This window comes from Microcaecilia unicolor, chromosome 9 (genome assembly GCF_901765095.1).
Source record: "Microcaecilia unicolor chromosome 9, aMicUni1.1, whole genome shotgun sequence".
In the NCBI taxonomy this organism is placed as follows: domain Eukaryota; kingdom Metazoa; phylum Chordata; class Amphibia; order Gymnophiona; family Siphonopidae; genus Microcaecilia; species Microcaecilia unicolor.
In genome coordinates, this window is record NC_044039.1 from 142701717 (window position 1) to 142724010 (window position 22294).

At 45.6% G+C, this 22294-nt stretch overlaps 1 protein-coding gene across 1 annotated transcript in view; it reads left to right on the forward strand.

Annotated features, from left to right (window-relative positions):
* Positions 1 to 22294, forward strand: part of LTK (leukocyte receptor tyrosine kinase) — a 251737-nt gene that overhangs the window by 135467 nt on the left and 93976 nt on the right. The window contains exons 4-8 of the mRNA XM_030215372.1: positions 910 to 1052; positions 4173 to 4310; positions 10532 to 10687; positions 14674 to 14774; positions 17080 to 17246. Of these exons, the coding sequence (XP_030071232.1) occupies positions 910 to 1052; positions 4173 to 4310; positions 10532 to 10687; positions 14674 to 14774; positions 17080 to 17246 (705 nt within the window). The remainder of the gene's footprint in view (positions 1 to 909; positions 1053 to 4172; positions 4311 to 10531; positions 10688 to 14673; positions 14775 to 17079; positions 17247 to 22294) is intronic.

Below are 22294 nucleotides of genomic sequence, written 5' to 3' on the forward strand. Positions count from 1 at the left end.
TCTGTCAGTTGGTGCTGATTGGTGTTTAGCGGTTGTTTTTTCAATTCTACTAGCAAGATGATTTTGTCTGTGAATGTTGGATCTTTCCTTGCCATTTTTCAGTGCACCCTGCAGCAGCACATGCACGCAAAGGCGGAAGCCCATATAAATTTCAGAGGTTGGTCACCGCCTTGATGCATTGTTTCATCACCTTGAGATCCTCGGACATCATCACCCCAAAGTCCCTGTCCTAAACCAAGCTTACCAATCTCTCCCTTCCTATCTGGTACATCTCTTTTGGATTTCTGCACCCCAAGTGCATCACTCTGCACTTTTTGGTATTAAATTTTAACTTCAAAAAAACCCCTTTACGTTCTAAAGAACCTTCTAGTGTATAGTCTGTGTTTATTTTTCTATTTTTCTTTTGCTATTGTGCTCAGTGCTAAGGGAAACCGGCTGGACTCACTCACAGTAATGAGCTGTGATTATTCCCATTTTGACATCATCGCACCCCTACCTCCACCTTCTCTTGATGCTCTACTGCTCTATTATAGTAGGATGTTAGTTTGTCAAGTTATAAATGTCAACCAGATGTATAACGCAATACTTATCTTGGTTAGGGGTGAACTTTGTGTCATGAAAATGCTTGATCGGTCCGTTCGGAGTCCCAACTCCAATAGTTGCTAATTAGACTGCAGCTTATACCATCTGCGGCTCCGGTATACACCCTTGCTTATCCTTCCTGAGTGGCTGTAAGTAATTTTAGGATGTCAAAGTGATGTGCTTCTGCTAGCCTTAGACATCCCAAAAATTATCTTGCAAAAACAGTAACACAATCTCCTTTGAAAAGTTTTAAAACTTCCTCTGAATATGTTCAGTACTTGACTCCCAATTTACAACTGCCTTCGGTCTTATTTCTTCCTCTCACAGGATTAAAGGGGCACCTATGACGGTCCAAATTGGCCAAGTGAATGGACCCTTCCGCATCTCTCTGCTGTATTCATCCTGTGGACTAGACAACAGTAGTGGCCTTATGGCTTTGGACTCCCTGGGACTTAAAAACTGTTTCCATGGTAGGTCGTAGAATCCTAGGGGTCGATATTGAAAGCCAGAAATGGTTCCTGGCCAGTTAACTCGCTGGTTCGGGGCTAACTGGTCATGTTCACTGGCATTTAACCAGATAGTGCCGCTAAAAATGCCTGGGTAATGCTCAAAGCGAAACTGGCTATTTTGGGGGCATTCCAGGGGCAGAGTCTCCATTTGGCTGGTTAAATACCGATATTCAGCACTTAACCTACCAATGTAACTTCATGTATATAGAACTGCATCAAAGTCAGTCCTATTGGTTAAGTGCTTAATATCGCACTTAAATGGCTATGGTTTAGCCGGCTCCATAAACCTGGAAATTCAATGCCAGAGCCCAGACGCGGCTGAATATTGACCCTCTATTTTCTTTGACAATTTTGATCTATTGCACACATATGTAAGGAAGGAAGTTATCAATGTGGGCTACTGTTAAGATGTGTTATTTTACTGTTAATCCCAGTTATTAGTAATTAGGGGACCCTTTTACTAAAGGGCATTAAGCACTGTTCCCTCTAAACTGAGCGGGGGTCCTCCAACTGCATTGCTGCCAGTAGGGGGAGGTGCTTCACTAGTGTGCTTCATTTATTTGCTGCACTTGTATCCCACATTTTCCAACCTATTTGCAGGCTCAATGTGACTTACAAAAATGTTACAACGACATATACACATTATAGAATAAGAATTTCACAATAGAATATCATAGCAATCAGGTTACGTGGAGTCATGAATAGCTTGTCTGTCCCTCACTATTGAAAATGTAATAGTGAAATAGCATCCCTGCTGGCAGGACTGTACGTGGAGGACTCCTGCTCAGCTTAGAGGGAATAGTGGCGTTTAGCCCTGACGGGCCCTTTTACTAAGCCACGGAGGTGCCTACGCATGCCCAACATGTGCCAATTCGGAACTCCTGCTTGGCTACCATGTGGCCTGGGCGGTAATTTCATTTATTACGCACATCCAGTACGTGTGCCGGAAAATATATTTTATTTTCCAGCAAATGGCGATAACCAGGCAGTAATCAGCACTGTATGTGTGCTGATGATTACCGCTCGATTAACGCGTGAGACCTTACCACCACCCATTGACTTAGCGGTAAGGTCTCGGGCCCAAAATGGACACGCGCCAATTTTCATTTTGTCACAAATCCATTTTTGGCCAAAAAAAAAGACCAATACATGCATCTACAACAGCACGGGCCATTTTTCGGCGCACCTTAGTAAAAGGACCTCTTAGTGCGCAGTAACAGGTTACTGCACCCTCGTGTTAATGGATTGTATGCTAGTTTGCTTGTTATTGCGCATCAAACTGCATGTTATTGTATGTTTGAATGCTTCAAGTTATCGCAGTTAATTATATGATTAATGCATTAATCGATAAGTGCAATTTTTAATAATTTAATCGTGATTAGAGAATTTAATCACACAGCAGCATCTCCTGTTTCCTCCAAACATTTCCTCTGCTCTCTGAATTTTTGTCTGAGAGGGCATGGCATGGGCGGAGAGTGAGCATGGAAGCATTAGCCAGTTCATGCATTATACATGGAGGGACATTTTCAAAAGAATTGCCAAGTCAGAATTGAGACATCCTGCTCATAACATTTTTAAAAAACCCATCCATCTCACAGCTGTATTCGAACAGAAAAAATGCCAGGATCTCCTGTTCAAAAATACATGAGAAGGACATTCTTGAGCTGAAAACGTCCAAAATTAAACATCCAAAATATGAACGCCATAAAAGCAGACACAGAAATGTCTGTCTGGCATCATTTGTACAAAAATGGCCACACAGATGCCCCTGCAGAGCAGAGGGGCGGCCTAGTAGTTAGTGCAGTGGACTTTAAACAAAGGGACCCAGGTACAAATCCCACCTTAATTCCTTTGTGACCCCTCCAGGAACAGATAAAAACCTACTGTACTTAAAGACAGGACTTCTTTTTGTGCCAGTACGTGCTGGTACAGTGTACTGGCACCTTTTTTTCCTTCCCTGACTCTCTCCCACAGCCACAGCTGCTTTTCCCAATGAGCAGCAGCAGCGACCAAAGCAAGGAGTAGCAGGCGTTGGGATGCAATGCTAGGACACATGCTATCTGCTCTGCCGATCCCCTGCCCTGGAACAGGAAGCTGACGTCAGAGGGGCAGGGGATCAGCAGAGCCAACAGTTTGCGTCTAAGCATTGCAGCCCCACACCGTTTACTCCTTGATTTGCCCACTGCCGTTGCTGCTTGTTGGGAGAAGCAGCAGCGGCAGCAGCAGCAGGAGAGATGCTGGATGGGAGAGAGGCGGCAAGGGGAGAAATGCTGGATGGAGAGGGGTGCATTGGGAGAGATACTGGATGGGGAGAGGGGCAAGGGGAGATATACCGGATGGGGAGAGAGGGGCAAGGGGAGAGAAATACTAGATATGGAGGGGGCAAAAACCTACTGTGCCTACATATAGGTATTGTAGTGGTGTACAGATGGGTACAATAGGTTTTTGGTAGGTTTTGGAGGGGCCACTGTACAATATAAGTGGTTAATGATGAGATGTGTACCTGGAACCTTTTATGCGAAGTTCACTGCAGTGCCTCCTAGGCTACTCCACTGCTCTGCTGAGATGTCTGTGTGGCCAGTCTACTAAGAATGCTGCCCCCCCCCCCCCCATACATCCCAATGGCTTGTTTTTGTGCATTTTTCCCTTGGACGTTTTTTTAATGGTCCTAAAAAAGTAGACACACTGAGCACATAAGCGTCTAGCGAATGGCCATTTTCGAAACACAGGCAGCTCCTTGTGACTCTGGGCAAGTCACTTAACCCTCCATTGCCCCATGTAAGCCGCATTGAGCCTGCCATGAGTGGGAAAGCGCGGGGTACAAATGTAACAAAAATAAAAAGTTGGATGTTTTTCTGGACTGAAAATGGCCATATTCGGTACTGGAGTTTTGGACATTTGTCAGAAAACATCCAAAATCAGATTTCGCCGTCACATTGAAAATGCCCCTCAATACATATTTTTATTGTAACTCACCTAGAATGGTAGGATAGTGAGTGGGGGCTAAAAATATTTTAAATAAATAATACTCCACCTACTTGAGTATCTGCTTCAGGTTTTGTGGTGTTTATTTTTAAACAGATGAAGAAGGTCTTCACATATCCCCGTGCTCAAATGACTTTGATTTCCCATGCATGTATGGAGGCTGCATCAGCAACCTGCAGGTTTGCAACTTCCATACAAACTGCCCTAACGAGGAAGATGAAGGCACTATTTGTAGTGAGTATAAAACATGTTCCTTTCTTCATTGTAATGCTATGTTTGCCAAAATGTGAGTGTGTTGGGAAATACAGTAAGGAATGGGGAAAGTAGAGAAGAGCAATTCTGAAATAACATTCCAGCACTGCTTCTAACCTGGTAATAAAGGACTGGGGGTTTTCTCACAGCATGGCACAGCTCCCACCAGGAGCATAGCAACCACTGAGCAAGACCGGCAAAATGCCCAGGCCCGTCCAGTGGTAGGGGCTTCTTGCAGTTGACCATCCCCCTACCCTCCCCTGCAAGTCCAGCATCCCTCCCATCCTCTGTTCCCCTACATAAATCTGGCACCTTTCCACCCCCCCCCCCCTCCCATGGTCCTCCAAATGTGCTAAGGGTCACTGGCAAAAGCAGAGAGGAAAACAGACTGTATCCAGATGGTCTCGCCAAGGCCTTTCCTCTGCCACATCTTGCCCACAGAAAGTTGCTTTCAGAGAGGCAGTATGCAGCAGAGGAAAGGTCCTGGCAGGACCAGACGGAGAGAGCCTGTTTTCCTCGCTGCCTCTACTGTTGACCTGCAGCACATTTGGGGAACCATGGGGGGAGCAGGGCTGGTGAGGTGCCAGACTTGTGTGTGGGTGCGAGGTTGATGGAGAGTTGCCAGACCTGCCGGGAGGGAGCAGGGCTGCCGGGGGAGGGGGGGAGAGGGTAGGGGGAAAAATTCCTCAGGCCCAACCTCCAAGGGGGAGGGCTGGGCTTAACGCCAACAAGCTTCTTTCTGCCTGCCTGCTTCCAGATCTGTCCTCTCCTGCTCCTGCATGCCACTCAGGACCCAGGTGACTGCATTAGCATGATATTGCATTAATGCAATCATCCAGGTCCTGATTCCCCAGCATGAACAGGAGCAGGAGAGGACAGAACCTGGGAGCAGGCAGGCAGGAAGAGGCTTGCTGGGCCCCAACTTGGAGGCAGAGACAAAAAGGTAAGGGGTGGGCAGGAGAGAATGGTGGCACAAGCGAGGGGGCAGCTCGAGCGGGGCGGTGCATGGCAGTCTGGTTCTGTACCAGGCCCAGGAGTCCGATTCTGCCCCGGGCCCAACTGTTTCTCTCGGCGGTTCTGGGAGGGAGAAGAAAAGGGGAGAGATGTGGAGAGTTGCTGAACATGGGGGGGGGGGGGGGGGGGGGGGGGGGGGGCAAGCAAAGGGAAAAGAAAGACTAAACCAGGGAAGAGATGTTGGATTAATGGAGAGAGGGTAAGAGAGATGCAAGACCACAGGGGGTGGGTCAGGGGTGGAGGTGCTGGAGGAAGGGAAGAGAGAGGAGAGAAGTGGGATATGGGGAGGAATTTGGACACAAAGAACTGACCTTGAGCATGGAGGGAGCATAGGACATAGAGGGGCAATGCTGGACACGTGGGAAAGGATAAGGACATGGAGGGGGATGCTGAATATGGAAGGAAGATAAGGATAGGGACAGGGACATAGAGGGGAGATGCTGGACAGGATGGGTAAGGACACAGAAGAAAGATGGATGATGGACATAGAGATGAAATATCAAAAGGACAGGAGACCCTGAAAAGAGAAGGAAAAAAAACAGGGAAAAGCAGAAAACAGACAGTAGGATCATAGCCATGTTCAGTTTTGGGAAATGTGTAACTGATACCTTGCATTTCGGTTTCCATTTCTATTACTAAGACAGGTTTTCTATATAGGTCTGGAACGTGAAGGAGTTTATCCTCCTCCCCTCCCCTCATCCCCACTACCTTGGGAGAGATGGTGTTATAAGGGTCCCATCTTAATTTTTCTGCCCAGGTCCCATTCAGTCCTAGCTACACCTTTGGCTCCTCCACACAATTTTCCGCGTCACTGTGGCTGTCCAGTGCTAAAAGGAGTTTTACGAATGAGCAAATTGTGTGCACACAAAATCCAAGCGTGACGAAAGTATGAGCTATTAAACCCAGATGTGAGCAAGTGTTCAAAAGAGCTGAAGGGAGAACACAGGGTTTTCTAATGCTGGGGTTTTATCACAACACAAAAGTTCGTTCTTCCATTAGCTGGTGTTAATGGAGATTTCCTGTCTTTCTTTTTTTGTTGTTGTTCTGAGAGCATAAAGGATCCAGAAGCTTTTTCTTAATTTATTGAAGTGTACAGATGAAAAAAAATCAGCGCGGGGTGAGGAGCTGAAAGGGGATATACCGGGGTTATAAACAGTAAAGTACTGGATTCTCATTTATGTACAGAAGAGCATTCTTGCACATGGCATGCAGCTCCGTGTGCCGATACAATTTTTTCAAACACCCACAATAATGTTTATGTGGAGAAATAGCATTCCTGCACATGTGCCAATACAGTTTCTCTCTGCAAAAAAATATACCCCCTGATATTCAAAACTATTTAACTAGCCAGGAATGGCACCGGGTCATTTAAATGGCACTTAACCGGCTATCTGGTGATCCTCAGCAGGAGATAACCGGTTATCCCCTGCTGAATATTCCTGGTTAGCGCCTAGGAGATAATCGGCTATATCAGGCGATATAGCCGGCTAGCCTTGAATATTCAATTCATATCCGGCTTTTATAAGTGGCCACATTGGGCTGCTTAAATAGCTGGAATATCTTTAGCCAGTTTAAAGTTATCCGGCTATCTTTGGATATCAACTTAGCCAGTTAACTTTCAACAAGCTAAAAATAAACCGATATTCAATGCTGGTCACTGGAAACAGCCCGGCATTGAATATCCAGGCTGACCGCGGAAGTTAGTCGAGCTCCCCCTCCCCTCCGCAGTCTGAATATCGGTCCCATAGTTTATAGTTTATTAAATTTATTATACCACTTTACATAAATTCAATATCAAAGCAGTTTACAATACACTTATATTATTAAACAAAAAGAAAAAAAATGAACTACAATAAAAGGATAGTCCACACATCTCAGACCATTCATTCAAAGATGAAAACATCCACTTTAATTACAAAAACTCAGCCTCCCAGACTCGCTCTTAGAAAAGCCAATATTTAAAAAAATGCTTTCAAAAAGTCATTTAAACAAGATAAACATTCCTCAGCCTGTAAGGTCCCTAGAATCTTATTCCAGAGATCCTGCACCACGACATAAAACACCTGCATTCGTGTTACTACCAAATGAGCCTCCTTAATCCCTGGTATGTCTAAGCATAAAGCTTCCGAAGGAATGTAACTTTCTTAGGAGAACACAGGCTTTAACCAAGGCCACGAGAATCAAAGGCACCTTCTCGTAATAAGTTCTACTGCAGATCTAGATATGCATGCTTGCGCTGTGCTCTCCTGTTTGTGTATAATTTTTGCACATAACTTCTTTGTATACTAAACAGATACTGCATTGGGGGGGGGGGTTTAAACATGCATTAGGAAATCATGCATTTAGCTTTAGTGCATAACTCTAGTTCAAGGTTTACTGCATCTGCTCCTTAATGTTCTTATCCAGTGGTTCCCAAACCAGCGTATCTGGGTTTAAAAAAGGTTTGGACAAGTTCCTGGAGGAAAAGTCCATAGTCTACTATTGAGATGGACATGGGGGAAGCCACTGTTTGCCCCAGGACTGGCAGCATGGAATGTTGCTACTAATTGGGTTTCTGTCAGGTACTTGTGACCTGGATTGGCTACTGTTGGAAGCAGGATACTGGGCGAGATGGACTATTGGTCTGACCCATTATGGCTCTTCTTATGTTCTAAACCTGTCCAGAGGGATACCCAGTCAGTCGGGACATGCACAATGAATATTCATAAGATAGATCTGCATGCGAATTTATCTCATGCATGTTCATTGTAGATACCCTGAAAATCCCACTGGCTAAGGATTCTCCAGAAAATGTTTGAGAACCACTGTTCCAATGATTGTACTATTGTCCTCCATTTTCCAAGCAGGAGAAATCCAGAAATTAATGATAGATTTTCAGCCTAAAAGATGAGATGACATGAAATGATTTCTCTTCAATCTTCTACAGAGAACATTTGTAGTAAGATGGACTACTACTACTAGTACTTATCATTTCTATAGCGCTACAAGGCATACGCAGCGCTGTACACCATACACAAAAGACAGTCCCTGCTCAAAGAGCTTACAATCTAGAAAAACAGGCAGACAGACAGAACAATTAAGAATAAGGGAATAAAGCGGCGAGGAAAAGGACAAGACAGGTGAGCAGTGGTTAGGAGTCAAAAGCAGTGGTGAAGAGGTGGGCCGTAGGCGTAGTTTGACTGTTTCATTTGGGGGGGGGGGGCAAAGGATGGGCGGAGCATATTAGCATATTCATTTGCATATATACATATGCAAATGAATATGCTAATATGGAGGAAGGAATTGAAATTTACAGGCAAAATATCACAGATGCACATTTCAAAAAGCTGACATATTTCAATTAATAAATTCTGAATAAAATACTTTTATCTACCTTTGTTGTCTGATCATTTAGTTTTTCTATTCGCTTTGGTCCCAGTGTCTTCTGTTTTATGCAGTGTCTTCTTTCCAGTAGGCTTCCCTCTGCTCCCCATCCTCCCAGTCCCATCCATCTCTTGCTCCTTCCCTCTGCTCCCCACCCCTCCCAGTCCCATCTATCTTCTGTTCCTTCCCTCTGCTCACCATCCCTCCATCCCATCCATCTTCTGCTCCTTCCCTCTGCTGTGCCTGACCTCTCCCAATCCCATCCATCTCCTGGTCCATCCCTCTGCTCCCCACCCCTCCCAGTCCCATCCATCTCTTGCTCCTTCCCTCTTCCCTCTGCTCCCCACCCCTCCCAGTCCAATCCATCTCCTGGTCCTTCCCTCTGCTCCCAACGCTCCCAGTCCCAACCATCTCTTGCTCCTTCCCTCTGCTCCCCACCCCTCCCAGTCCCAACCATCTCTTGCTCCTTCCCTCTGCTCCCCACCCCTCCCAGTCTCATCCATCTCTTGCTCCTTCCCTCTGCTCCCCACCCCTCCCAGTCTCATCCATCTTCCTTCTGCTCCCCACCCCTCCCAGTTCCAACCATCTTCCTTCTGCTGCCCCCCCCCCGCGAGGTCCAAGATCATGACTCCGTCTACCCCCCTCTCTTCCTCCCTCCCTCCGGCGCAGGCAGCAGTCTTTTTCAGCGTTCCTGGCAGCAGTAGCGATGTACACGCTGCCTTCGGTCTGCCCTGGAAGCCTTCTCTTCAAGTTCCTGTTCCCACCTATGCGGGAACAGGAACTTGAAGAGAAGGCTTCGGGGCAGAGCCGAAGGCAGCATGTACATTGCTACTGCTGCCAGGAACGCTGAAAAAGACTGCTGTCTGCGCCGGAGGGAGGGAGGAAGAGAGGGGGGTAGACGGACACGCTCCTCTCCGTCCGCTTGGCTTCCCTGCCCTCTCTATCTGCGTCCCGCCCGAAAGGAAATGACGTCAGAGGAAGGCGGGACGCAGACAGAGAGGGCAGGGAAGCCAAGCGGACGGAGAGGAGCGCGTGCCTGCTTGTTTTTTTTTCTTAACTACTGGCACGGCGGTGCCTCGTCATCGTTTGGGGGGGCATTGCCCTCCCTTTGCCCCCCCCCCCCCAGTCTACGCCCATGAGGTGGGCTTTTAGTTTAGACTTGAAAACAGCCAAAGAGGGGGCTAGACGTATAGGCTCGGGAAGTTTATTCCAGGCGTGAGGTGCAGCAAGATAAAAGGAATGGAGTCTGGAATTAGTAGTAGAGGAGAAGGGGACAGATAAGAGGGATTTGTCAACAAAACGGAGTACCCGAGGGGGGGGACGTAGGGAGAGACAAGAGTGGAGAGGTACTGGGGAGCGGCAGAGTGAATGCACTTATAGGTCAATAAGAGAAGTTTGAATTGAATGTGGAAACGGATAGGGAGCCAGTGAAGTGACTTAAGGAGAGGGCTAATGTGAGCAAAGCGACTTTGGCGGAGTTTTGGACTGATTGAAGAGGAGAGAGATGGCTAAGAGGGAGGCCGGTAAGAAGCAGGTTATAATAATCAAGACGAGAGATGATGAGTGTGGATAAGGGTTCTGGCAGAGATTTCTACTTTTTATCACTTCATGTCCTGGTTTGAGGTGCTGTTATGGACTCAGCTGCTAAAATACTTTGAAGGATGATTCCACGTGGTTTTTCGCCATGAGATTTTTACTGTTTGGATACGTTCCTGTGTTGCAGTCCTAAGATACAGGGCAGTTCAGGGCCACAGTGAATGAGCCCTGTAATGGTTACAAATCGTATTCTCTTTTCAAATGTCCTCTCCTTTTGTCTTCTTTTTCAGTGCAGAGTCTTCCAGAGGGAGCATACTGTTCTTTTGAAGTAGGGACCTGTGGCTGGACTCTGGATGACACAGCAGCCATACCCTGGTCCTTCAAAGATTCTGAAAATATGGGACATAAAATTCCATTCCTGGGATCTTCTTTACAAGCTACTAGAAGTATGTAAATCTAAAACCTACTTCAGTCAATATTCAGTTGGCGGTGGTGAGCATTTTTATAATTTGACCACCAGCAGCTAAGTTAGACCCGGATACAGTACAAGTCCAAAAATCGAGACTGCTTGGGGATTGGGTCAGTCCGGATTTTCAGATTTTCTGGATTCTCGGGTAGTACTTTTAAAATTCAAATTTGAGGAAAAATAAAGAGATGAGCAGGCATCCAGCATCTGTTGTCCCCATCCAGTGTCTGTCTCCCCCATCCAGCATCACCCTATCTCTGTCTCTGCAGCTTAAGAAACTGCCAGAGCCTAAAGGAGGGGCCCAGCCCCCCCTGCACTGTCCAGCATCTCTCTCTCCCCTCGTGTTTCACTCCCCTGATGTACCTTTTCAGAAGTCTCCCATAGTGCAGCACCATTGGCTGCCTTACTCACAGGCTGCCTCTTGCCTGAACTAAGGCTGCTGCTGGTGCTGCAGCATGAAAGGCTTGCTTACACTTCTGAAAAGGTACAATGGGGGAATGAGAGAGAGCTGTGGGCAGGGCTGGGAGAGATGCCGGACCATGTGGAGGGGGGCAGGAGGGAGGGAGAAGGTGTGCAGCACTTGTAGTCTGGATTCTCAAGTGGTCCAGATTTCTGACATCCGGATTTTTGGACTTCTACTGTAGTCAATGCTTCAAAGTTACATGGATATGACCGATATTCAGTGCTGTAGCTGCATAGCTAACTGGGCAAAGTTAGGACTGATGTTTAAGTGGTCCTGCTATACTTTACCGGTTAGCTATGTGGGCACCAGCTTTGAATATTTCCAGTGTCTGTGTAACTTCGAGACTGCACCGACTCCACTGCTGGACCGTTCCAGCTCTGCCCAGACAGTGCTGCGATGGTCAGAGAGGATATTCAGTGGTACTGCCTGGTTAGATGATACTGAATAACTCCTCCTATGGTGCATAATGTGATTTAATCAGGCAGGGGCTTCAAACAGCCCAGAACACTGCAACCCATCTTGTATCAAAGCCCCTTGGAGGGGCATAATCGAACGGGGCCAACCATCTATAAAGGCGGCCATCTCTAAGGCCGGCCATCTTTCGTTGTGATAATACAGTCTAGGCCGGCCAAATCTCAACATTTGGGCCGCACTTAGAGATCACCGGTGTTAGAGATGGCCGCCATTGGTTTTTGCCGATAATGGAAACTAATGGTGGCCATCTCAAACCCGGCCAAATCCAAGCCATTTGGTCATGGGAGGAGCCAGCATTTATAGTGCACTGGTCCCCCTCACACACCAGGACACCAACCAGGCACCCTAGGGGGCACTGCAGTGGACTTCACAAATTGCTCCCAGGTGCATAGCTCCCTTACCTTGTGTGCTGAGCCCCCCAAAACCTCCCAAACCCACTACCCACAACTGTACAACACTACCAGAGCCCTTAAAGGGTAACGGGGAGCACCTATATGTGGGAACAGTGGGTTTTGGAGGGCTCCCATTTACCACCACAAGTGTAACAGGTAGGGGGGGTGGGCCTGGGCCCGCCTGCCTGAAGTGCACTGCAGTATCCACTAAAAAGTGCTCCAGGGACCTGCATACTGCTGTGATGGAGCTAGGTATGACATTTGAGGCTGGCATAGAGGCTGGCACAAAAATGTTTATTTTAGAGGTTTGGTCTGGTGTGTATTCAGAAATGTCTCTTCCAGCTCAGCCATAAAAAGGTTGGCATATTGGGGTGCTGTCCTGGTGCCCATCGCAGTGCCCATTATTTGTAGATAGATATCATTGTTAAAGCGGAAGTAGTTGTGAGTTAAAATCAGTTAAAATCAGTGATGGCTGTATACAAACATCTATATACAAGAAACCCACAGACAGATTCAGCTACCCCCACAACTCCAGCTTCCATCCTTCACATACAAAAAGATCCATCATTTACAGCCAAGCCACAAGATACCACCGTATCTGCTCTGACCCAGGGGACAGAGACAGACACCTTAAAAGCCTGACTGCATCCTTCAAACAGAAAGGCTACAACCCCAAAATAATCTCCAAGAATATTGCCTCCTCCCTCAAAACACCCAGGGAGAATCTGCTACAGTACAAGGAGAAAAAAGCCACAGACAGAATCCCCCTTGTAGTGACATACAATCCAGAGCTGGAAAAACTGAAGAAAATCATAAGAGATCTACAACCTATACTCCAGGAGGATGAATTACTGAAAGAGATATTCCCATCCCCACCAGTACTGGCCTTCCGACAGCCACCCAACTTAAAACACAAGCTAATCAGAAATAAACTTCCATCACAGACTGAAAAGGAACAGAAGGGCACACTTCCCTGTAATTTATCTAGTTGCAAACTATGCCAAAACATTTCACAGGACCCCACAGTCATCCACAAAGGAAAGATATTCAACATAAAGGAATCTTTCACTTGCTCATCTTCCAATGTGGTATATATCATTCAGTGTAAAAAATGTAATGAAGGATGCTATATTGGAGAAACAGGCCAGATGCTTAAGGCAAGATTCAATTTACATAGACATCACATGAACAATACTGGTGCCAGTAGGGCTTCCACCCCTGTTGGTCAGCATTTTACAGGACCAGGACACTGTACCAGTGACTTCACAGTGAGAATCCTGAAAGGTAACTTTAAAACCATACAAGAACGTAAGACCTTTGAAGTCAGAATGATTGAATATTTTAACACCCAACAGAAAGGACTTAACAAGGATCTGGGGTTCCTAGCCCATTATAAACCATAAAGCTGTATGTCTCTGTTGATCATCCCACCCCTCACCTATCCACACCCATCCTGTTAGAATATCAATGATATGCTTTGATGTCCCCATGCATACCTCCTACCCACCCCCATCCTCCCACCCTGTCAGACTGTCATAGTAATGCTTGAATGTTTTCACTTATATACACTGTCAGCTAGCACATTTGCTTATTTCCGATCTGACGAAGAAGGGCAACCTTTGAAAGCTAATCAAGAAATGTATTAAGTTATGTCCAATAAAAAAGGTATCATCTTATTTTCTTTTCCATGTTTTATTTTGTTTGATTTCTATTGATAATGGAAACAGAGAAAATTGAAGGCAGATAAAGACCATATAGCCTATCCAGTCTACCCATGTACATTGCAGATTTACACACGTAAATCCCGGCTTTCTAAAATTGGGTTTTCAATGTTTATTCATGATAAAGGTGTGAATGTCGGTGTTTAAACATATTGGGCTAGATTCAGTAAATGGTGCTCAAAAATCTGCATAAAAAAAAAGTCGTCACTCAGTGGGTACTCAAAGATGAGCTCCACTATAGAATAGCATTAATGGTTGATTTCGGAGCCAAAAATTATGCCTGCTGAAACCAGGTGTAATTCCCTGCACCCAATTTGGACGTGCATCCCTAATATTCTATAATACTGCGTGCAAATTTTACGAACACCCCTGACCTGCCCATGCACCTCTCATGGCCATATCCCCTTTTGGGTTGTGCACAATGGGATCTGGGTGTACATTGTTATAGAATAACGAATAGCAAGATGTGCAAGCAATTCCAAATTGGTGCAAATTATTGGCACTAATTGGCTCGTTAACCAATTTAGTTGGGCACACATCTTGGACTGGCGCCCATATTTAAAATCCAGGGGATACAACATGAATTGGGCTTCTAAATTAAAGGCCTAAATCAGTGGTTGCCAAACCTATTCCTGGAGGCACCCCAGCCAGTCAGGTTTTCAGGACATCCACAATGAATATTCATGAGAGAGATCTGCATGTAGTGGAGGTAGCGCATGCAAATCTCTCTCATGAATATTCATTGTGGGTATCCTGAAAACCTGACTGGCTGGGGTGCCTCCAGAACCAGGTTTGGGAATCACTGGCCTAAATGTTATTTCAGAGGTGCCTTAGTTGAAGAGAAGCTCCTGTAAGTTAAACAGAAGCTGAGTGCAATGTGATATAATATATTTCTTCTCATCTTTTCTTCCTCCAGATCACTTCCTGTACCTGCGGGTACAAAGCCAGGAGGAGGATGGTGCTGCCAGCGCATATAGTGCTCGTCTGCCTGCTATGGTGGCTAGCAACACCTGTCAGGTGCTTAACTTTTCTTTTGCCATAAGTTCTATTAAGGGAGGAGTTCTACAAAGCATATACTTCCTGTAAAACATGTTTTACCCCTGGAAAATGGATTCTATAAATTGCATGGTCAAGTGTGCACAAATGTGACCATGTCTGGGAAAAGGCGTCTAAAGTCTCAGATCCAAAATGTTGAGAATGGCTAGTTTTCATGTCTTGGGTCCATAAGCAGTCTGAAAAAGGTATGTTTCAACTATTGTAACTTTTCTATTTTTTCATATAAAAGGGTGGAGTTTGGACTGTTGTATTATAAATTCTTTGCTCTAACAGAATTGTAATTTTTTTTTATTTTGTAAACCGCTGCAACCTTGTTTTAGAAGAGGCAGTATATATATTAAGCTCCCAATAAACATAAACGTTAAAAACTCATTTTTTGTTTCTGGAGACTTTAGTCACTTTTTCCCAGAGATGATCACATATAAGTTACAAATGCCAACAAGAGTGTGTGGACTTAATCCATGCAAATAGCAAACAGTAACAAGTAACTAAAAAATGGATCAATTAGAAAATTAACTAAACATTTGCATACTTCCTAGAAAGTACCCGGGGAGATCAGGCATATAGATTGTAAGCTCTTTGAGCAGGGATTGTCCTTCTGTGTTAAAATTGTACAGCGCTGCGTAACCCTGGTAGCGCTTTAGAAATGTTAAGTAGTAGTAGTAGTAGAGCGATCTCTCTCTCTCTCTCTCTGAAGCAACAGCTAGCATCTGCTGGGTAATTCAAACTCCATGCCAATCAGAGCCCAGAATAGTCATGTGTCAAATAAAAATTGGTTACATCACTACAGGCACATCCTATTATTTGTCTGCCATCTAAATGAAAGAGAAGTTAGTCCTCTGTAACAGCTTTAAGCATAAACATGCACCATCTGCTGGCCAAATAGGAGAAATACACTTCAGACATAATGCAGGAAAATATCCAATACATTTTACAGGCTTAAAACACACTGTTTCTTCATGAGTGTATATTGGCCTTGGATATAGAATAACTCCAAACTCTGTTAAGCTTCAAAGATTATCCTAGATGGAGGAATAAAATGGGGATGATCTGCTGTCCGGCACTACAGGCAGATAGTAAAAGGGGTTAAAGTATCAAAGTGTACCCCTGAACTGAGAGACGCAGCTAGGGGACAGGTCCTTTCCACCTCAGCCTGGGTCTCCTTAGAGGCGAAGTGTGAGAAGGGAGAGGCTGTCCTACCCTGGTTAGGCTCCTAGAGGGCGCTGTTCCCCTAAAATGTCCAGGGAGAAGGGCTGGGTGAGTTGCTGAAGGGAGCCAGTAAGGGGAGGTATAGCTGGAGGTCGCTAGGACCGGGGAGAGTCCTGGAGGTGGAAACAGGTGCAGCAGGTTATGGGCTGGGTCCTGTTTGGCCATTAAACACTTAATACCCCACCTGAGTGGTGAGGGGGAGAGGAGAGCTAGTAGCTGAAGCAGGAGGTCCCCATGTGAAGTACTGGCTGAGCCCTTTGGACTGGTGGTGAACTGTGTGCAAAGCAAGGAAGCTGGCTGGGCAGCTCACCCTGAGCAGAAAGGGGTAGTAGACTAATTTGCATAAAATCTGCATACTGAGAACCAGCTCACCCTGAGTGAAAGAGGGACCTGGGATCTTGAGGTGGGAGCTTCATCTTCACAGTAGCCTCATCTTTACAGAAGTTAGGATACACCTGGGACATAGGTCCAGTCATAGTTCCTAGATTGTTTTTCCTCCTTTTTTCTAGGCTGCTGCAACCTCAGTTCTCTTCCTTCCTGTGACATGCTTCTCTCTTACTGCATACAGTGGCTGGTATGTTACAGCCCAGATACTTTGGATCCTGAGCTCCTTCACTCTTGGATTCAGCTTGTAGCTGGTTCATGCCCAATGACTTGTGAGTTAATTGCAACACCTGAGGCAGGTGGCCTAGTTGGTCATCTAAGATGCAGCAACCTCAGCTATGCAGTACCCCTTTTTTGGGTAACCATAGCCTCTCCTGTTCCACAGACTCCTCTGTTGGAAAGAAGATGAAGGGCTCATGATTACAGGACCCTTCCCTCCCAAATTAAGAGGTGACTTCTACTACCCAGTGACTGACAGGCAAGTCTGTCCACCATTAACTTATAGGCTGGTCAGTTTAGGAACAGGGATTACGGAGTGTACATTTTGGTGATCCTGCTACAGTCAAATGGATTATTTCAAAAGCTTCCCTTAAGCATGTGTTCAGTTGATATGTACTGACTGCTGTCTTCATGTTTCTGTCGTCATTCATTTCTTCACTACTTTTCTGTCCAGGTCCAGTTTGCAGTCCATATCATTGGGACTCTCAATGGTTCTGTCTCACTGTTCTTGGTAGAGGAGAGTGCTGTCACAGGAAAGTTATGGCTGGTGTGGGAAACAGTGGAAAGTTTGGGTGACTACTGGTCCATTGTCACGAGGCCGTTGCCAGAGCTCCAGAACCAGTAAGACAGTTTATGTTCACATATCAATGCAACAGTTATCTGAGTTCACATGTTGGAGTTTGTTTCTGAAAAAGCAGCTCAAGGAACTATGTGCAGACAGACACCAGGTGTACCATTCTTTCTGTCTTAAATGCTCATCCCAAGGGTGTGGAGGGGAGTTCCTGGATGTACTTGTTTAACACTTGATTACTGTTCAAATCCTGATTGCTGTCTCATGCCTGATTCCTGCACCACAGTTGGTTCCTGCATTGCTTGTGATTTCTGTTCCATGCCTTTGTCCTGATTCTGCCTGTTTTCTGCCTTGCTCAGCCCTGCCCTGGGCTTGGCCTCGCCATCTATTCTCTTGCCCATGGTAGGCCCTCACAGTCATGCCCCTATATTTTTTACTGAAAAAGAATACATTAGATCTAAAGGTTTTGGAAAACTGTCAGCCTGCTTCAGCTCTGCCTGTTCTTGCCAATCTAATACAGAAATCTGTCTATCCAGCTTATAATCGAAAGAGAAAAATGCCTATATTTCGACCCAAATCGGGAGATGGGCGTTTTTCTCGCAAAGGCGCCCAAATCGGTATAATCGAAAGCCGATTTTGGGCGTTTCCAACTGCACTCCGTTGCAGAAACGAATAAAGTTGATGGGGGCGTGTTGGAGGCGTGTCGGAGGCGGGACTGGGGCGTGGTTATCAGCTGAGGAGAGATGGGCGTCTGTAGCTGATAAAAAAAAAAGGCGTTTTTACCGCGATTTTGGGTCACTTTTTTTGGACCCTTTTTTTTTCACGAACAAGTCCCAAAAAAGTGCCCCAACTGCCCAGATGACCACTGGAGGGAATCGGAGATGACGTCCCCGGACTCCCACAGTGGTCACTAACCCCCTCCCACCAAAAAAAACCCCCACTTTAAAAACTTTTTTCCCAGCCTGTATGCCAGCCTCAAATGCCGTACCCACCTCCATGACAGCAGAATGTGTTTGATCCTCTCACAGCCTTTCCCTGGGTCAGATGTGGCTCTCGGGTGCACTACAGGGTCATATCAGCATTGCATTGTGGTGGGTGTAGGGTATTGGGCTCCGTGATTTCATTAGCTTGTGTTACAGTCTCACAATGTTGGTAGTTGGTAGTTGATAGGCTCTTCTCCCATGGTGCTTTTCCCCCTGTCTACTGGGTCAGAGTGTGCCCTGTTGTGTTTCCTGTTGTAGTCCATGTGGTAGTGGCCATTTCTGTAAGCCAGTTTTAGTTCCCTTTCCTGTGTTAGCCACGTTAGACAACTTAGTTCTTACCTTGAATGTGGCTGAAAGAGGGCATTGTACAGCATTCTGCCAGCTCTGACCTACTGCTAATCTCAGTACCAGGGAGACTCGTTGCCAGTGGGGCACAACCTCTGCCGTTAACTGTGAGTAAATGTGCTTATTCCAATAAAGGACATTTTCGGAAAGATTAGTCTTCAGGTGTCAACTGGTGTGCCAATGTTATACAGCAGCAACAAGTCCTAGAGGCCTGCGTGTATGCAGGTCCCTGGAGCACTTTTAGTGGGTACTGCAGTGCACTTCAGCCAGGTGGACCCAGGTCCATCCCCCCCCACCTGTAACAATTGTGCTGGTAAATGGGAGGCCTCCAAAACCCACTATACCCACATGTAGGTGCCCCCTTCACCCCTAAGAGTTATGGTAGTGTTGTACATTTGTGGGTAGTGGGTTTTGGGGGAGGGGGTTGGTAGCCCAGCACCCGTGGTAAGGGAGCTATGCATGTGGGAGCTTTTTCTGAAGTCCACCGCACTGACCTAGGGTGCCCAACTGGTGTCCTGGCATATCAGGGGGGCCAGTGTAATACCAATCCTGGCCCCTCCCACGACCAAATGGCTCGGATTAGGACGTTTTTGAGCAGGGCGTTTTTAGTTTCCATTATCGCTAAAAACAAACAAACGCCCAGCTCAAAAACGTCCATTTTTTCAAAAATACGGTTTGGCCCGCCCCTTCACGGACCCGTTCTCGGAGATAAACGCCCATGGAGATAGGCATTTCCGTTCAATTATGCCCCTCCACATGTCTCAAATGCACTTGCCCCCTTTAGATGCCTATTAATATGTTTCATTGTATTGTGTTGACATTGTGAGTATCATATTTATATTATATGAATGTTCTTCCATGCAGCCTATTATGGTGACATTTAGCATATTTCTGTTATATCATTGTTCTACTGTGTTGTTTTAATGTGTATATATCTGATACTGTATCATGTTATTCTTATTAATAGGATTTAATTTGCCATCTCCAAGTGTATTTCATTGATTTATTTTATGTTTACATTTAGTCATTTTACTATTCTTATGTTGATAACACAATGTAAGTTATGTCAAGCTACACTGTTGTACACTGCCTTGGATGAATCTCTTCATAAAGGTGGTTAATTTAAGGCCCTATAATCAAAGGAGCAGATATTCAGCAGAATTTAACCAGGTAAGAAGGCTCTTACCCAGTTAAATCCCACTGGCCTGCTCTGCAACTGATACTCAGTGGCACTTAACCAGATAGTGCCACTCAATATTAGCTGTAATCACTGTAGCGCTATCCGTTTAGTGCTACATCAGTTCAGAGCAGAGTCAGGGTGAGCTAGAACTTAACTAATTGAAGGCACCCAATTATAGAATTTTCCCCTGTGTAACTAACCATATCACACCATTTTTTCAAAAACATCATTGGCTACCAGTACTATACAGGGCTAAATATAAAACTCTATGTCTGATCTTCAAGGCCCTGAAAGGAAATGGCCCTGAGTACCTGAAAAATAGGATGATCCTCCATACACCGCCAAGGACACTAAGGTCCTCCCACAGACTTTCACTAACCACACCCTCTCCAAAAGACATTACATAATGTGATACCCGCAAACGAGCCTTCTCCGGAGTAGCCCCCACACTCCGGAATGCATCGCCTCAAAGGCTGCGCTAAACACAAGACTATCTCTACTTCAGGAAGCAGGTGAAAGTTTGGATCTTCAACCAGGCCTTTAATGGAAGAAGTAACTAACTTGTTAGTCTCACTCACACACACAAGGATTGACTAGGGCTGTACATACTGCAGTGGGACATGTTTATCCACTCCTACCCTAGCTGAGATAATATTTAACCATCTCTCTGACCTCATGTGCAACTTTCTCTAAATCAGTCACCTACTTTCTAACTCTTCCTACTTTCTTACCTATCTATATGTTACATCTTTGCTTTACCCTTCACTATCAATTAAAATGTTCTATTACATATTATGAAGACATTGTAAGTAGTATGCCATGCCATACTTTGTATTGTTTTTGAATATTTTTACTGTTGTAATTGTCTATTGTTCATGTTTGATCTATTCTTACTGTACACCACCTTGAGTGAATTCCTTCAAAAAGGCGGTAAATAAATCCTAATAAATAATGAATAAACAAGTTATTTTATTATTTATGATAAATCAAAAACAACTTTGTTTTACCATAGCGCTCTTGTCATAGTTGGTTTTTTTTTAAATTCTTTAAGCCAAAGATTGTGGCATGCTGCCTAGGGCTTTCATACATCCTAAATGACCCCTTTCCAGCCAAGGGAGAGGGGAGAAGGAAGGATTACCATTATAATTTCTTACCTTGTAAAATAATTTATATTTGTATTTAGATTAGCGTAAACACACAACTAGGGAGCAGCAGTATTTACTTCTAGACTTTCGTTTCACTTGCTGTTTATTAACCCCTCCATCTCTTTCAAAGAGCTTGTCCCTTTCCCAAACTGGCACCCTATTGATAGTTTTTAAGAGGGAGGAAGTAGAGTAACCCCATAAAAATGATTTCTCTAGATAAGGGTGGAGGAAAAGATTTTCAGCTATAAGCATCTCCTTCAGGTTTCCCCTCTGTCTGTGTCATTAATGACTAGTGGAAGAGTGGCCTAGTGGTTAGGGTGGTGGACTTTGGTCCTGGGGAACTGAGGAACTGAGTTTGATTCCCGGCACAGGCAGCTCCTTGTGACTCTGGGCAAGTCACTTAACCCTCCATTGCCCGCCGCATAGAGCCTGCCATGAGTGGGAAAGTGCTGGGTACAAATGTAACAAAAAAAAATGGAAGCTTCAGTAGATGATGACGGTGATCTGGAAAGATGTTGTTCTCAGGAAAAAACTACAGTGGTCCTATGTAGCTCTTCAGTAGCCATGCATGATTATCAAGTTTCCCTGCACTGTTCATGAATTGGTGGTATCTGGTGGGCAGTGGTTGATATTTGTGACTGATTTATGGTGCCTATAGAGGTTGATTTGTACCACTATGAAAGGCATATTCGAATGGCGCCAGCCAAGCATATTTTCAAAATACGCTTGGCGCCGGCCAAATCGCTCACCAGGTTTAGAACAGGATCGCTGGGTTTATATGAGATGGCTGGCTTCATTTTTCAGCCATAATGGAAACCGGGCCCAGCCATCTCAAACCCGGCGAAATGCAAGGCATTTGGGTGTGGGAGTAGCCAGCATTTGTAGTGCACTGGCCCCCCTCACATGCCAGGACACCAACCAGGCACCCTAGGGGGCACTTAAAAAATTAAAAAAACAAAAATAGATTCCAGGTGCGTAGCACCCTTACCTTGGGTGCTGAGCCCCCCCAAATCCCCCCCAAAACCCACTCCGAACAACTCTACACCATTACCATAGCCCTAGGGGGGAGGGGGCACCTACATGTGGGTACAGTGGGTTTTGGGGGGGTTGGAGGGCTCAATATTAATTACCACAAGTGGAGCAGGTGGGGGGGGGGGATGGGCCTGGGTCCACCTGCCTGAAGTGCACTGCACCCACTAAAAACTGCTCCAGGAACCTGCATACTACTGTCAAGGAGCTGGGTATGACATTTCAGGCTGGCATACAGGCTGGCCAAAAACGTTTTAGGGGTGTTTTTTGTGTTTGGGAGGGGGTTGGTGACCACTGGGGGAGTAAGGGGAGGTGATCCCCGCTTCCCTCTGGTGGTCATCTGGTCAGTTGGGGCACTTTTTTCAGACTTGGTCCTAAAAATAAATGGACCAAGTCCAGCCGGCGAAATGCTCGTT